The sequence below is a fragment of the Saccopteryx bilineata genome, chromosome 2 (genome assembly GCF_036850765.1).
Source record: "Saccopteryx bilineata isolate mSacBil1 chromosome 2, mSacBil1_pri_phased_curated, whole genome shotgun sequence".
NCBI lineage: Eukaryota > Metazoa > Chordata > Mammalia > Chiroptera > Emballonuridae > Saccopteryx > Saccopteryx bilineata.
The window spans coordinates 140,964,183-140,979,089 of NC_089491.1; the positions used below are offsets into that span (position 1 = coordinate 140,964,183).

Sequence of the window (14,907 nt, forward strand, 5' to 3'; positions counted from 1 at the left end):
TCCTAACTAAAGATAAAAAGTAATTTCCATAGTTTCCAATAAATGGAGTTTTTTCTTTTTCCAGGGGTTGAAGCAGAGGAGTGGGGTAAATTTCTTCACACCAAAAATAAGGTAATGACACAAGAATATCATGAATAAATAACATGGTGAAAAAACTTTTTGTACAAATAGTTGATAATTTAGTTTTCTTATTGGTAATGTGGCATGTTATCTTGAAGCAGCTATTTCTTATAAAATAAAGCTTATTTCAGTAACATTTCTAATGACAGTAGTTTATTTTGAAAACACTAGGTAGAGCCCTATTTCTAATTTGGAGATTCTTTTTTTAAATTTTATTTTTAAATTATAGTTGATGGTATAATCTATTAGTTTCATGCATATATTAATAGTGATTAGACATTTTCTCTTTTTTTTCTTTTGACAGAGACAGAGGGACAGATAGGGACATACAGACAGGGAGAGAGATGAGAAGCATCAATTCTTTGTTGCAGCTCCTTAGTTGTTCATTGATTGCTTTCTCATATGTGCCTTGACCAGGGGGCTACAGCAGAGCGAGTGACCCCTTGCTCAAGCCCAGTGACCTTGGAGTCAAGCCAGTGACTTTGGGCTTTAAGCCAGCGACCCTTGGGCTCAAGCTAGCAACCATGGGGTCATGTCTATGATCCCACGCTCAAGTCAGCGACTCTGTGCTCAAACTGGTGAGCCCGTGCTCAAGCTGGATGAGCCCGCGCTCAAGCCGTCACCTCAGGGTGTTGAACCTGGGTTCTCTGAGTCCCAGTCCCGACACTCTATCCACTGCGCCACTGCCTGGTCAGGTGACATTTATTTCTTTACAAAAAATTTTTTTAATAGTAATCATTTTAGAGAGAACAAGCGAGAGAGAAGGGGGAGAGGAGCAGTAAGTATCAACTCCCAAATGTGCCTTTGAACAGGCAATGGACATTTGTATACTTTATGAAGAGATCACCACTGTCTAGTACCCACCTGGCACTATACATAATGATTACAATATTATCAACTATGCAGTCTGGTCCCTTGATGGTGAACCTTTTTATAAAAACTGCCCACTTTTGCAGTGCTGGTCAACCTGGTCCCTCCCGCCCACTAGTGGGCAGTCCAGCTTTCATGATGGGCCAATCGTGCCACTACTGCCCACCATGAAAGCTGGAAAGCCCACTAGTGGGCGGGAGGGACCAGGTTGACCAGCACTGCAAAAGTGGGCAGTTTTTATAAAAAGGTTCGCCATCATGGGTCTACTATACTGTACTTTATATCCCTGTGATTTCCCCACCCCCCCAAAAGCTGGAAACTGGGAGAGACAGTCAGACAGACTCCCGCATGCACCTGACCGGGATCCACCCGGCATGCCCACCAGGGGGCGATGCTCTGTTGCGACCAGAGCCACTCTAAAGCCTGGGGCAGAGGCCAAGGAGCCATCCCCAGCGCCCGGGCCATCTTTGCTCCAATGGAGCCTCAGCTGCGGGAGGGGAAGAGAGAGACAGAGAGGAAGGAGAGGGGGAGGGGTGGAGAAGCAGATGGGCGCTTCTCCTGTGTGCCCTGGCCGGGAATCGAACCTGGGACTTCTGCACGCCAGGCCGACGCTCTACCACTGAGCCAACCGGCCAGGGCCCCTGTGATTATTTTTATATGGAGATGCTTAACTGTTGTGGGATCAGTTAGCCTTGAAAAGCTCATATGATTCCTTGATTCAAAAAAATGTATGTATATAAATTCTTTGAAACATCTATAGAAATCCTTGAAATTTATCAAACCCTCACTTAAGAGCTTTTAATATTATTTTGAATATCATGCTTTTTTGTTTTAATTTTTAGCTTTACACAGATTTTGATGAAATCCGACAAGAAATTGAGAATGAAACAGAAAGGATTTCAGGAAATAATAAGGTAGGCATCTTTTTGAGCTAGAAAGTATAAGCGTTAGTAAATTCATCATTCAGCGAATTTTGTATATAATGTGTAGTGAACATTGTAAATTCATAATCCTGGTCTTTGACGATAGTGGAGTGTTTTCACAAATATATTAAAACTACTAAAGTCCCTTTTACAGTTTTATATACTGTCATATACTATATTTCATTTATATGTTCTTGGTCTTGTAATATGTATGCCACTTTATTATATAATTTTTCTATTAAATACTGTTAGAATAAGTTATCTTTTTCAGATGGTTTGATTTTACTTTAATTCCAGAAGCACTGTATAACTTAGGAGATACAGTACAGTATTTTAAAGAGCTCTTTTTCTTTTACCGGTGTAAGGCTGGATTTAGTTATGAATGCAAAGAAGAAAGAAACTAAATTTTTTTTTTTAAAGAAAGTACAGTTTCTTCTCTCAAGGATCTTTTTTTTTAAAATTTTTTTATTTATTTTTTACAGAGACAGTGAGTCAGAGAGAAGGATAGACAGGGACAGACAGGAACAGAGAGAGATGAGAAGCATCAATCATTAGTTTTTCGTTGTGCACTGCAACACCTTAGTTGTTCATTGATTGCTTTCTCATATGTGCCTTGACCACCGCGGGCCTTCAGCAGACTTGAGTAACCCTTTGCTCGAGCCAGCGACCCTGGGTTCAAGCTGGTGAGCCTTTGCTCAAACCAGATGAGCCTGCGCTCAAGCTGGCAACCTTGGGGTCTCGAACCTGGGTCCTCTGCATCCCAGTCTGATGCTCTATCCACTGCGCCACCACCTGGTCAGGCCTAAATATTTTTATTCATGGAATATGAAAGGTACAGTTGACCCTTGAAGAACGATGGGATTAGTCATAAATCCCAGCACTCTGCATACTTAGATTCCTCGCCATGGAGTTGACCCTTGAAAAATACGGGTATGAATTGTACAGGTTAACTGAAAAAAATCCATGTGCAAGTGGAGCCAGACAGTGTTGTTCAAGAGTCCATTTAATGTCAGCAAGTGAGTTATTTTCTTGTTTTCTAAGGTTGTGAGAATTTTAAGATAAATTAGGTGTCTAAGATGACGTTAATCTTGACACTAGGCCCTATCAAACTGCCTCCTTAAATGCTTCTGTTTTCTCACTCTCTTTTATTCATATTATTATCCTCTCTTTTCTCTTTCTTTTCATTTTTACCTGTATTCTTATGTTACCCAGAGGCACATTTATCCTACAAATGGGCCTTAGCCTAGTACTAATAGTCAACAAGCATTTATTGAGCCCTTTTACCTGCTAGGTACTGTGCTGGAGAGGTTACCTCTGACAGAAAGGCCTTTTTGGAGCCATGTTAATGCTTTATGCCTATGCAGGCTCTTTTGACTCTACTTGGTTGATTATTGAACTTTAGGCTGATTACCTTTGAGTTACTGCTACTGCTGCTATGTCTTTGAATTTCTAATAATTGTGTTGTATAGAAGATAAAGAAAGAGTGGCAGGAAACTAGATTAACTTATCCTCAGTCCTGTTCTTATTATCAGGGATAATTATGACTTTTGGGATGTTATTAATCATAACACCAGTCTGAATTATCTTTCCTGCAATTCCCATGGATTTACTGAACTCAGGCATTGGTGGCAATTTTACATGGTACTAGAATTTAGAGTTGATATGAATGGTGATTCAAAAGGAAGGTTTTTAGTTACACTAAACTGAATGTCATGAGGGATCAAGTCCTTATACATACAAGATGTTTAAGGTATGAATTATGATAGACTTACCTAGCAGGTTTCCTCCTCACCACTGTCCAAAAGATATGTCCCCTGCTCTCAAACTTATAGAAAATCTTTTCTGTATCATGTTTGTAATAAAGTAAATGATACTTTGATCTTAAATAAGTAATTTTAGTTGTGAAAATGTCTAAATGGTTTCATATACCTAAGATAAAGTTTTGAAGAATTGAAATATCTTTGAGATTGGAGTTGTCAAGGATTTTAGAAAAAGTTTTGTATTGAACATGATAAGAGAATGCCTGAGAAATATACAAACAAGATAGGAATGCCGAATATCAACAGGTAATGACTTTGGAACAGTGCAGTATTTAAAAATAGAAAAATAGTTCATAGTAATCCAATACAGAAAATGTAATTGTATAGAGAATTCAAAGTAAAGGATGTTCTAAAAAAGCTCTCTGGGAAATCGGTATTTTCAGTAGATTAATGAAGGAAGATATAAAGTGGGTAAATAGCTGAGAGGACTTTTGTTTTTTTTTTGACAGAGAGTCAGAGAGAGGGACAGACAGACAGGAAGGGAGAGAGAAGAGACACATCAATTCTTCATTGCAGCTTCTTAGTTGCTCATTGATTGCTTTCTCATATGTGCCTTGACCGGGGGCTAAAGCAGAGCAAGTGACCCCTTGCTCAAGCCAGCGACCCTGGGCTCAAGCCAGCAACCTTGGCTTTAAGCCAGCAACCATGGGGTCATGTCTATGATCCCACACTCAAGCCAGCAACCCCACACTCAAGCTGGTGAGTCTGCACTCAAGCCAGATGAGCCTGCGCTCAAGCCAGCGACGTTGGGGTTTCGAACCTGGGTCTTCCACGTCCCAGTCTGACGGTCTATCCACTGTGCCACTTCCCATTCAGGCGATGAGAGGACATTTTAAAGGATAAAGAAGGATGTGTAAGAAGGCAAGTTATGAACATTTTATAAGTTTCTTTCAACAGGTAACTAACTCAACTCTAAAACTTGTAGAGAGCCAGTGGTAAAGAGTCTATAGTTTTAGTATAGGGGAGGGAAAGTATGGGTATCTCATACCATCCAGATTCTCAGTATTTGATTTCAGGGATTTGGAGATCCAGAAAAAATTTCTGAGAAATCTTTCAATTTACACCTTTTGCCACTTGATATTCGAAGATTACGAACCATACTGATTTGGGTAACTTGTTACCTGTGCCTCACTTTCTGAGTTCAAAAACCTCTAAACTTGGATAGCAATACATTATCCTTTTGTTCAGCACTATCAAACATATTTAAGAAATAGCATCTGCTTAGGATCAAGAGAAGAGAATGAGAAAGAATACAGGGGAAATAAATTGTGAATATTATTGTTTTAGGGCTTAATAGGATTATAATATGCTATACACTTGACTGCCTCAATTTCCATGTGTTTCATTAGGTTTTGATTGATGAACTGTTTTAGGAATTATGGTTTAATTTATATTTAAAATAGAATCTAATGCCCATCTGCTTGAAATGAGGTTTGCTTTAACATTTTATATTTCATGAAATTTCAATGTGATTTTAATATGATGTTTTAAAACTTATTTTTAGGGAGTAAGCCCTGAACCAATTCATCTTAAGATTTTTTCACCCAACGTTGTCAATCTGACACTTGTGGATTTGCCAGGAATGACCAAGGTAAAGAATAGTTGTTATTCATTATGGATTTTTGTTTGTTTGCTTGTCGAGGTTTTTTCTGCACTGAACTTGATCTGTTAGTAGCATTTGATATCGTTGAGCTCTTCCTTCTCTTTGGAGCAATCTTCACTTGGCTTCTACACTCAACTGGTTTACTTCACTGGCCACTCCTTAAAGTTTCTTTTGCTGGTTTTTTATCTTCCCAATGTCTAAACAGTGTGTGTCCCAGAACTCAGTTTTTAGATTCTTGTCAAGTAGGTACACTTAGCCTCTTGATGATTTCATCCAATATTAAGGCTTTAAATACATGAGTCCCTGTATGCTGAGAGTATTTAGGTATCTACAGACTTATATATCCATCTCTAGAATTTTATGTCCAAGTATCTACTTGAAATGTATACTCTAATGTCTAATAGGCATTTCAGTCTTGATGTGTTTAATACCTGACCTAGTCCTCAACTTGACTAGATCCCTCTGTGATCTTCCTCATCTCAATAAATGACAACTCCACCAGTTGCTTAACCAAATAGTTTGACACCAATCCCTACCCTACTTCCTGTCAGTAAATTATCTTCGCTCTGCTTTTAAAATATATCCAAACTGTTTTATAGTCTGTGTTGTATGTTACACATTCATAGCTACCATCCTGATCTGGCACTATCATCTCGGCTGGGTAACTGAAAGAGCCTCCTAACAGATCTTCTCTATAATCTGTTCTTAACTAAGCAGCCAGAGTAATGCTACTAAAGTGAAAGTTTTATTATGTCATTTCTTGGCTCAAAATCTCTCTAGTGGCTTTTGATTTACTCAGAATAAAAGCTTAAGTTCTTAAAGAGATTAAAATATCTTCTTGAGGCCCTGGCTGGTTGGCTTAGTGGTAGAGCGTCGGCCTGGCGTGCAGGAGTCCTGGGTTCGATTCCTGGCCGGGGCACACAGGAGAAGCGCCCATCTGCTTCTCCACACCTCCCCCTCTCCTTCCTCTCTGTCTCTCTCTTTCCCTCCCACAGCCAAGGCTCCATTGGAACAAAATTGGCCAGGGCACTGGGGATGGCTCTGTGGCCTCTGCCTCAGGCGCTAGAATGGCTCTGGTCTCAACAGAGCGATGCCCCGGAGGGGCAGAGCATTGCCCCCTGGTGGGCATGCCGGGTGGATCCCGGTAGGGCGCATGCGGGAGTCTGTCTGACTGCCTCCTTGTTTCCAGCTTCAGAAAAATACAAAATAAACAAATAAATAAATAAATAAATAAATAAAATATCTACTTGATTTGTCTCTATTACTCTTCTCCTAACTCCTCCTGCTCCAGTCTCCTGCCTTTTATTGTTCACTCTGCTGGAATGTTCGTCCCCCAAATATCTATATGTACCTCTCCCTTAACTCCCTCAGTTTCTGATCTTTCTCTGAAGTCATTATCTGGTAAGGTCTTCCAAGCTGTACAAAGACAGGAATTTTGGTCTTTTTTTTTATTCATGACTGTGACATAATCTGGTATGTAGAACAGTGTCTGAAATACAGTAGGCTGCCAATAAACACTTGCTGATTGAATGAATGTGTCTAAGGTAATTAACATTGACCAATCTTTAACATAGTAAACTTGATATTTGTAAGAGTTACATTTTGAGACTCACATATTACCAAATTCACATATAGCACTGTATATAATTTCTTTTTAACTATCTGTGGATTAAATGGGGGAAAAAGCTGAGTCAATTTTTATTACTAGTTTTTTGATCATCTCTGTTTGGTTCAGGTGCCTGTAGGTGATCAACCTAAAGATATTGAGCTTCAAATCAGAGAGCTCATTCTTCGGTTCATCAGTAATCCAAATTCCATTATCCTCGCTGTCACTGCTGCTAATACAGATATGGCAACATCAGAAGCCCTTAAAATTTCAAGAGAGGTAGATCCAGATGGTAAGAACAGATGTTAATATTTATTGAGATGCTTGGTTAACAATGGTAACTCTATTTACTTTCAAGGAGAGGACTTTTTATTTCTGAGAGAAATAGCTCTAGCTGTTAATTCTGATTTTAAAATAATGCTTTCCTATTTTGCTTATAGTTTCAAATAGAAATTCTTATGGAAAATAAAGTTTTAATGGATTAATTACTGTATAGGCTAGGCAAAACTACGTCACCATAATGTTCACATTTGTAAATGGTTCCTTGAAGGTTTAAAAATAGCAAGATGGCTTTGGAAAAGTTTCTTGTTTTGTGTAAATAAAATGGCTTGGGTTTTTGAATGGCTGACTTCTAAGAGTAATTCTCATAGTAATCATTGCAGATTATATTTTAGCAGATAATTATGGTATCTACAGTTTTCAGAGGCACAAAACATTTAGACATGTACAAGGAAGGAGGGTTCCTAGAAATAAAGGTAAAATCCTTTTATGAGTGATTCATAACCCCAAGGATAAGTTCATACTATGCGTCAGTGTATGATACTTGACTAATGCTATAGTATGCACCACTTACTGGATATAAAATGCCAGCTTGTAAGAGGGTAGTTATTGTTGTTAATAAATATATGCTTTGCTCCATACAGGAGAGTTTTGTTTTTTCTACTTGAGTAGTTGGAAGGTCAGTGGGCTCTGCCATGTTTCTTTTTTCCTGCCTTGAAGAATTGCAAATAAAAATTTAAGAAATGTTAGTGCTAAGACTGCTAACTAAAATTTCCATCTTTGATTATTTTTGATCTAGTAATCTTAATATAGTAATATATTATAAGAAGAAAGTAATATAATCTAGCATTATTTATAGTATCAAAGAGTTAGAGTCAACTTATTATATGGCCTACAGTAAGAATGATTAAGTAAATTAAGATAATAAAATATGAAATTATTAAAAAGGATGATTTTATAGATTTGAAGCAAATAGAAAAATGCTTAAATTGAAAAATGTCTAGGCAGACAGGAGCTGGAACTTGAGTACATTGCTGGTGGGAATGGTGCAGCCACATTGGGAAACAGTTTGCCGGTGTCTTAGAAAGCTAAATCAGTAGTTCCGCTCCTAGGCAATTACTCATGTTAAATGGAAACTCAGGTTCATATAAAACCTGAATGCAAATGTCTATAGTAGCTTTATCTGTAATCTCCTAAAACTGGAAACAAGTCAAATGTTTCTCAAATGGGCGATAGATAACCAAACTAATGTATGTTCATACTATGGATATCATAAGAAGTAAAAGGGAGGAACAGTTGATATATGTAAAAACATGGATGACTCTCATGCATTATGCCAGGTAAAAGAAGCCAGATTCAAAAGGTCATATATATATGATTACATTTATATAATTTTGGAAAAGGCAAAAGTAGCATGAAAAATGGATTTGATTGTATAGTACAAGAAAAATTAGGGAGTAATGGGACTGTTTGTCTTGAGGTAGCACTGATACAACTCTTTGTGTTTGTCAAAACTCATGGAACTGCACACCAGGAATGAGTGAATTTTAAATCTAAAAATGCTTATTAAAATGTTAGCCCTAAAAGCTAGTAAGTTTATGTGAAATTTTTAAAAATTATACATAATGATTAAAATTAGTTTTCAAAAGTATTTGTAAGCAGAGGTTAGAAAAGCATTATCAAAATGATAAGAGGTAATGTTTGGTGAGCCCTGGCTGGATAGCTCAGTTGGTTAGAGCATCATTCTGAAGCACAGAGCTGGTTCGATCCCTGGTCAGGGCACATACAAGAACAGATTAATGTTTCTGTCTCTCCCTCTCTTCCTCTCTCCTCCCTCTCCCTCTCTCCTCCTTTTCCCTTTCTCTCTCTATCCCTCTCTCTAAAGTCAATACAATAAACATTAAAAAAAAGAGAGGTAATATTTGGTGAGATTATAAATGATGATTTTCCTTCAATTATTCCTTTAGTTTTAGAATTTTTATCTTGGCCCTGGCCAGTTGGCTCAGTGGTAGAGTGTCAGCCCTGCATGTGGATTCCTGACCAGGGCACACAAGAGAAGCACCTATATGCTTCTCCACCCCCCTCTAGCTTTTCTCTCTCTCCCTCTCTCTCTCTCCCTTCTCCCCTCCACTTCTCGCTCCCTCCCTCTCCCCCTTTCCTGCAGTCATGGCTTGATTGGAGCAAGTTGGCTCTAGGTGCTGAGGATGGCTCCATGGCCTCTGCCTCAGGCACTAAAAAGATCTCGGTTGCTGAATAACAGAGCCATGCCCCAGATGGGCAGAGCATAGCCCCAGGTGGGGGTTGCCAGGTGTATCCCAATCAGGGCACATGCGGGAGTCTGTCTCTGCCTTCCCTCCAACTGAATGAATGAATGAATAAAATTAAAAAAAAAATTTTCTTAGAAACTTTAGTTTTTAATGACAGCAAAGAAGTAAGCACTTACTGTTCTTTAGATTGGCAAATACATTTCATAACTTCTAGAAACACAGGTTCTTCCACTGGCAAACACACACTTTCAAGAAACATACTTCTAATAAAGTATAAGACATTCATTAACAGCTCTGAATTTATTTTCTAGTTTCTCTGTAAAGCCACAGGTAGGTAGGTGAATGTAAGACTTGTCAGTGTTCTAGTATTTTATGCTGTTTCATGATCCGTAGATATTCAGTAATTTTTGTCAAAATTCACTAATTTGGAAAAGAACAAATATTTACCTCCCAGAAATGTATGTTTTAAAAGATGGCCAAGATGAGAGTTCTTGACGAAAACCATATATTTACACCTCAAAGTTACCGGGAAAGAAATGCAAGCTTTTCCCTAAAGAATTTTTGTTTCTTTTTTTATCCTTATAGCCATTTTCGGAGACCTTAATGATTTTAATGTTAAAAACTTTATTTAATGGGTCATTTTCTTTTCTTTTTTGCATTTACCAGGTCGCAGAACTTTAGCTGTAATCACTAAACTTGACCTCATGGATGCTGGTACTGATGCCATGGACGTATTAATGGGAAGGGTTATACCAGTCAAACTTGGAATAATTGGAGTAGTTAACAGGTTAGCTGTCAAAAATGGAATAAGAATTGCAGCATTCTCATGTCATAGCAAATCTGAATTTTTAAAATCAGTCTGACATGTGACATTGTTTCTATTTTCCCATCTTATACTATAATCTTGGGATTGTTAAAGAAGTTATTGCTCTAAAAGAGAAGAGATTCATGAAAGCCTCATATAGATATTTTTAATGGAAAAGGTTCAAAGTAAGCAGTGCCACAAAATGTAAGGAAATGTAATAGCGAGACTTGAAATATGCCTGCCTGTTGTGTATGAAGAGAGCACTGGATAAGGGGAAAAAGTCTTATATAATTTGTACCCAATCACGAAAGAGTTTGTTTAGGTGGTGGTAGGACTGTAATAGGTTGATTTAACTCCCAGCATTAGTGCAACTATGTAATTGCCAGGATGTGCCTTGGAGAAATTTTATTAAATGTATCATAATTAAAAATAGCTGGTATTAAAAATTATGGAAGAGAAAGGGTATCTCATTATGTTTCAGACACTATTATAATGAATTGGCAAATGGTATCTCTTTGAACCCTTATACAACATCCCTGAGGTAGGAGTTTATGTCTATTTTATAATCAGAAAACTCAAGTTAAGCATTTACCAAAGCCACCTGGCTGGTGAAAGCAGAGCAGATTCAAGTGAGGATCCCTTTTAGGTAAAAGCCTTTATAAAGTCAGAAGCACTGAGATTATAATGTTGTCCACAGAGTAGATATAACGTGGGTTTAAATGACACCTAACATCTCTGGTTCGCAGACCTTTTAAATTTAAAATGTTTTTATTAAATGGTATCTGTAGGATCCATCACTGTTGTCTGCTTTCTATTCATATGTCCTACCTCATCCCTATTCCAGTTTTTTTTTTTAACTCCCACTGTTTTTCTTTTTAGGCAAGCAGGTGGTATGGCACTGTTTGTTGTATTTGTGGATGACTGCTGATCAAGTTAAATTAATTATTTTTGGTATAAATTAGTTGCCTATTCATGGACAAAACGTACAGTTGATGAAAACACACATTTTTTCACCTGTCTGTCCCTTTTATTTGAGAGTACTGCTTTTGACTATAGTTAATGGTGATGAGGCCAAAACTTTTTAGGCTTTATATACTTGTAAGTCACATGGTTTGCGTTTTGCTGAACTACCGCTTAATATGTGACCTTTGGTAGGTTGGTTAATCTCCCTGAGCTTCAATTTCGTTGGTGTAAAATGTCATAATACCTATCACATAGAATTAGTGTGAGAATTAAATAAACTAGCCCAACCAGGCATTACAAACAATGCCTGGTGATGCTGTATCACCATCATCACCATCATCACCTAGGGTACATAGAGGACCGCAGTTGATTTCAGCTGAACAGTTTTATTATTTTTCAACCCCAGGAGCCAGCTAGATATTAACAATAAGAAGAATGTAACTGATTCAATTCGTGATGAATATGCTTTCCTTCAAAAGAAATACCCATCTTTGGCTAACAGAAATGGAACAAAGTATCTTGCTAGGACTCTAAACAGGTAATTTTTTTTACCTCATAGAAAATGATGTTTTTCATTTGCCAGTATGTCTTGAGACACCTTACATTTTCAGTTCCTTATATCTTCATAATTTTGCATGTATAACTTTACTTTTTGTTTCTTATATAGTAGATTCTTGAGATGTAGATGTCTCTCTTTTTACTGAGGTGGTTAGCATTAAATTATGTAGTCTAAGAATTGTAAAATGAATTTTAATATGTCTGAATTATAAAATTCTTGACAGTCAATTTTTGATGATAGAATTAGTTCAATTCCACTTTGAATTTCAGGAATTGAACTATTCTTAATTAAGCATGTCTTTTATTCCTACTAATAAAAATAATTTAAGCTAAAGACTTTAAAATCTGAAAACCCACAGATGGTAGAGAGATTAGAATGCCTTTCTAGATAAAAATGACTGAAGTCAAAGCTGTTTTACTTTTGTCTTATTTCTATAAAGAAATTAGGGACTTAGATCTTAGTGAGATTGTCATTATGTATGCTGAGGGCCCATTGTAAAAGATAAGTCAGAAACCAAAATTATGTAGGTAAAATTGGACTGAGTAGCTTACTTTCTTTGAGGGAATTGCAGTAATTTAAAATAATTTTCTTCAATTTATATTTGGTTCTTTAGCAATTGCTATAATTTGATGGGTTCAAGGCAAATTTAAAAAGCATTGGCCAAGACAGCTTTCTTCATGGCATTTTTTTCAGACTCAAGTATTTACTTCTGGTCTAAGATTGCATCATTTCTTGCCAAGACAAGTTATTTGACAGGTTTCCCCATTATTTGCATTTTTTAAATTTGATGTGTTTGGGTCTTCAAAATATATAATATTACTTTAAAATCCTTCCTTTTTAACATTTGTTAGGTTACTAATGCATCACATTAGAGACTGCTTACCAGAGTTGAAGACAAGAATAAATGTCCTAGCTGCTCAGTATCAGTCTCTTCTAAATAGCTATGGTGAACCGGTGGATGATAAAAGTGCTACTTTACTCCAGCTTATTACCAAATTTGCCACAGAATATTGTAACACTATTGAAGGAACTGCAAAATATATTGAAACTTCAGAGCTGTAAGTAAGAAATTTCTCTATCAGTTTGGATACTGGATTGATAAATTATATTTTGTTACAGTGACAAAAGATACTGTGAGATTATCTGACTGTGAAATATATATTACCTGAAAAATGGGTAATATGATTTTGTAGAAATGTTAGGATATCTGGTATATGTGTTAAAATTCTTTGTAAAGCATGGCCCTCTCTGGTTGGCACAGCAGTAGAGTGTCAGCCTGGCGTGTGGAAGTCCCAGGTTCAATTCTAGGCCAGGGCACAGAGGAGAAGCACCCATCTGCTTCTCCACCCTTCCCCCTCTCCTTCCTCTCTCTCTCTCTCTTCCCTTGCCCCTCTCTTCCCCTCCCACAGCCAAGGCTCCACTGGAGCAAAGTTGGTCTGGGCGCTGAGGACGGCTCCATGGCCTCCACCTCAGGCGCTAGAATGGCTCCAGCCACAACAGAGCAATGGCCCAGATGTGCAGAGCATCGCCCCCTGGTGGGCATACTGGGTGGATCTTGGTTGGGTGCATGCGGGAGTCTGTCTGCCTCACCCCCGCTTCTCACTTCAGAAAAATACAAAAAAAAAAACTATGTGAAGCACAGTAAAAATTTCAGGTTTTTTTTTTTAAATAAGACTTTAATTGATAAGCCCTTAAGAAGATTTCATGATTTTTATTTTTTTATTTAGAGAAAGAGAGACAGGGAGAGAGAAAGGTGAGACACATCAACTCATGGTTGTGGCACGGTAGTTGTTCAGTGATTGCTTTCTCATATGTGCCTTGACGGGGGCGGGGAGGAGCTCCAGCTGAGCCAGTGACCTCTTGCTCAAGCTGGCTACCTTGGGGTTTCAAACCTGGGTCCTCAGCATCCCAGGTCAAGACTCTGTTCACTGTGCCACCCCCTGGTCATGCAAGAACATTTCATAATTCAACTTTTAAAAAATGCTTGTTTCTTTAATACACACCATATAACTGTTAATGAAAAAATAAGAAAATATAAAAAGGAATAAAGCATAAGGACAAAATTATTCTTAAACCCATCATCCAGAAAAATCTCTGCTAATTTTGGCATTGACCAAGACATTTTTCTATGCATCTATAAAACATATCTTTAAGAATCAGATGTTAGCCTGAGCAAGCGGTGGCACAGTGATAGAGGGTCGGACTGGGATGCAGAGGACCCAGGTTCGAGACCTCAAGGTCACCAGCTTGAGCATGGGCTCATCTGGTTTGAGCAAAGCTCACCAGCTTGGACCCAAGGTCACTGGCTTGAGCAAGGGATTACTTGGTCTGCTGAAGGTCCGCGGTCAAGGCACATATGAGAAAGCAATCAATGAACAACTAAGGTGTCGCAATGAAAAACTAATAATTGATGCTTCTCATCTCTCTCCGTTCCTGCCTGTCTGTCCCTATCTGTCCCTTTCTCTGACACACTCTGTCTCTTAACAAAAAAAAAAAAATCGGATGTTGGCCCTGGCCAGAGAGCTTGGTTTGTTGGAGTGTTGTCCTAAAGCGCAGAGGTTGCGGGTTTGATTCCTGTTCAGAGCACATACAGGAACAGATGGATGTTCCTATCCCTCTCTCTCTCTCCCCCTTCCTCTCTCACTAAAATTAATAAAGAAGCTCCTTCTTAAAAAAAAAATGAGATGCTATACCTGCTATTTGGAATCATTTCTTTAAATCAACATGTCATAAGCAATATTATACATTTGTATTACTAATCTTAAGATTTACATAGTGTTTTATTTTTAGATATACTATCATTTGTTGAACCAGTCCCATACTATTGATAGGTTGTTTTCACTTGTATACAAATATAATATAAACAGCTTGTGACTGACTGGGGCATGTATCCAAGTAAACCTTTAGGATAAATTCCTGGAAGTGGAATTACTAGTTCAAAGGCCATAACATCCTCAGTCTCTTACTATTGCCATACTATTAATAGATTTATTGTTTTACTATTAGCAGTATATAATAAAGTCCATTTCTCTAGAAAAGTATTTTTGTTTTGAAATTATAGACTTTGTGAAAGTTGCAAATGAATATAGAGG

At 37.7% G+C, this 14,907-nt stretch overlaps 1 protein-coding gene across 8 annotated transcripts in view; it reads left to right on the plus strand.

Annotated features, from left to right (window-relative positions):
• DNM1L (dynamin 1 like) overlaps positions 1 to 14,907 on the plus strand; it is a 67,267-nt gene that overhangs the window by 33,670 nt on the left and 18,690 nt on the right. For all 8 annotated transcript variants that reach the window (XM_066258081.1, XM_066258084.1, XM_066258082.1 and 5 more), the window contains 7 exons: positions 65 to 111; positions 1,833 to 1,904; positions 5,238 to 5,324; positions 7,072 to 7,234; positions 10,155 to 10,275; positions 11,663 to 11,794; positions 12,667 to 12,873. In XM_066258081.1, the coding sequence (XP_066114178.1) occupies positions 65 to 111; positions 1,833 to 1,904; positions 5,238 to 5,324; positions 7,072 to 7,234; positions 10,155 to 10,275; positions 11,663 to 11,794; positions 12,667 to 12,873 (829 nt within the window). The remainder of the gene's footprint in view (positions 1 to 64; positions 112 to 1,832; positions 1,905 to 5,237; positions 5,325 to 7,071; positions 7,235 to 10,154; positions 10,276 to 11,662; positions 11,795 to 12,666; positions 12,874 to 14,907) is intronic.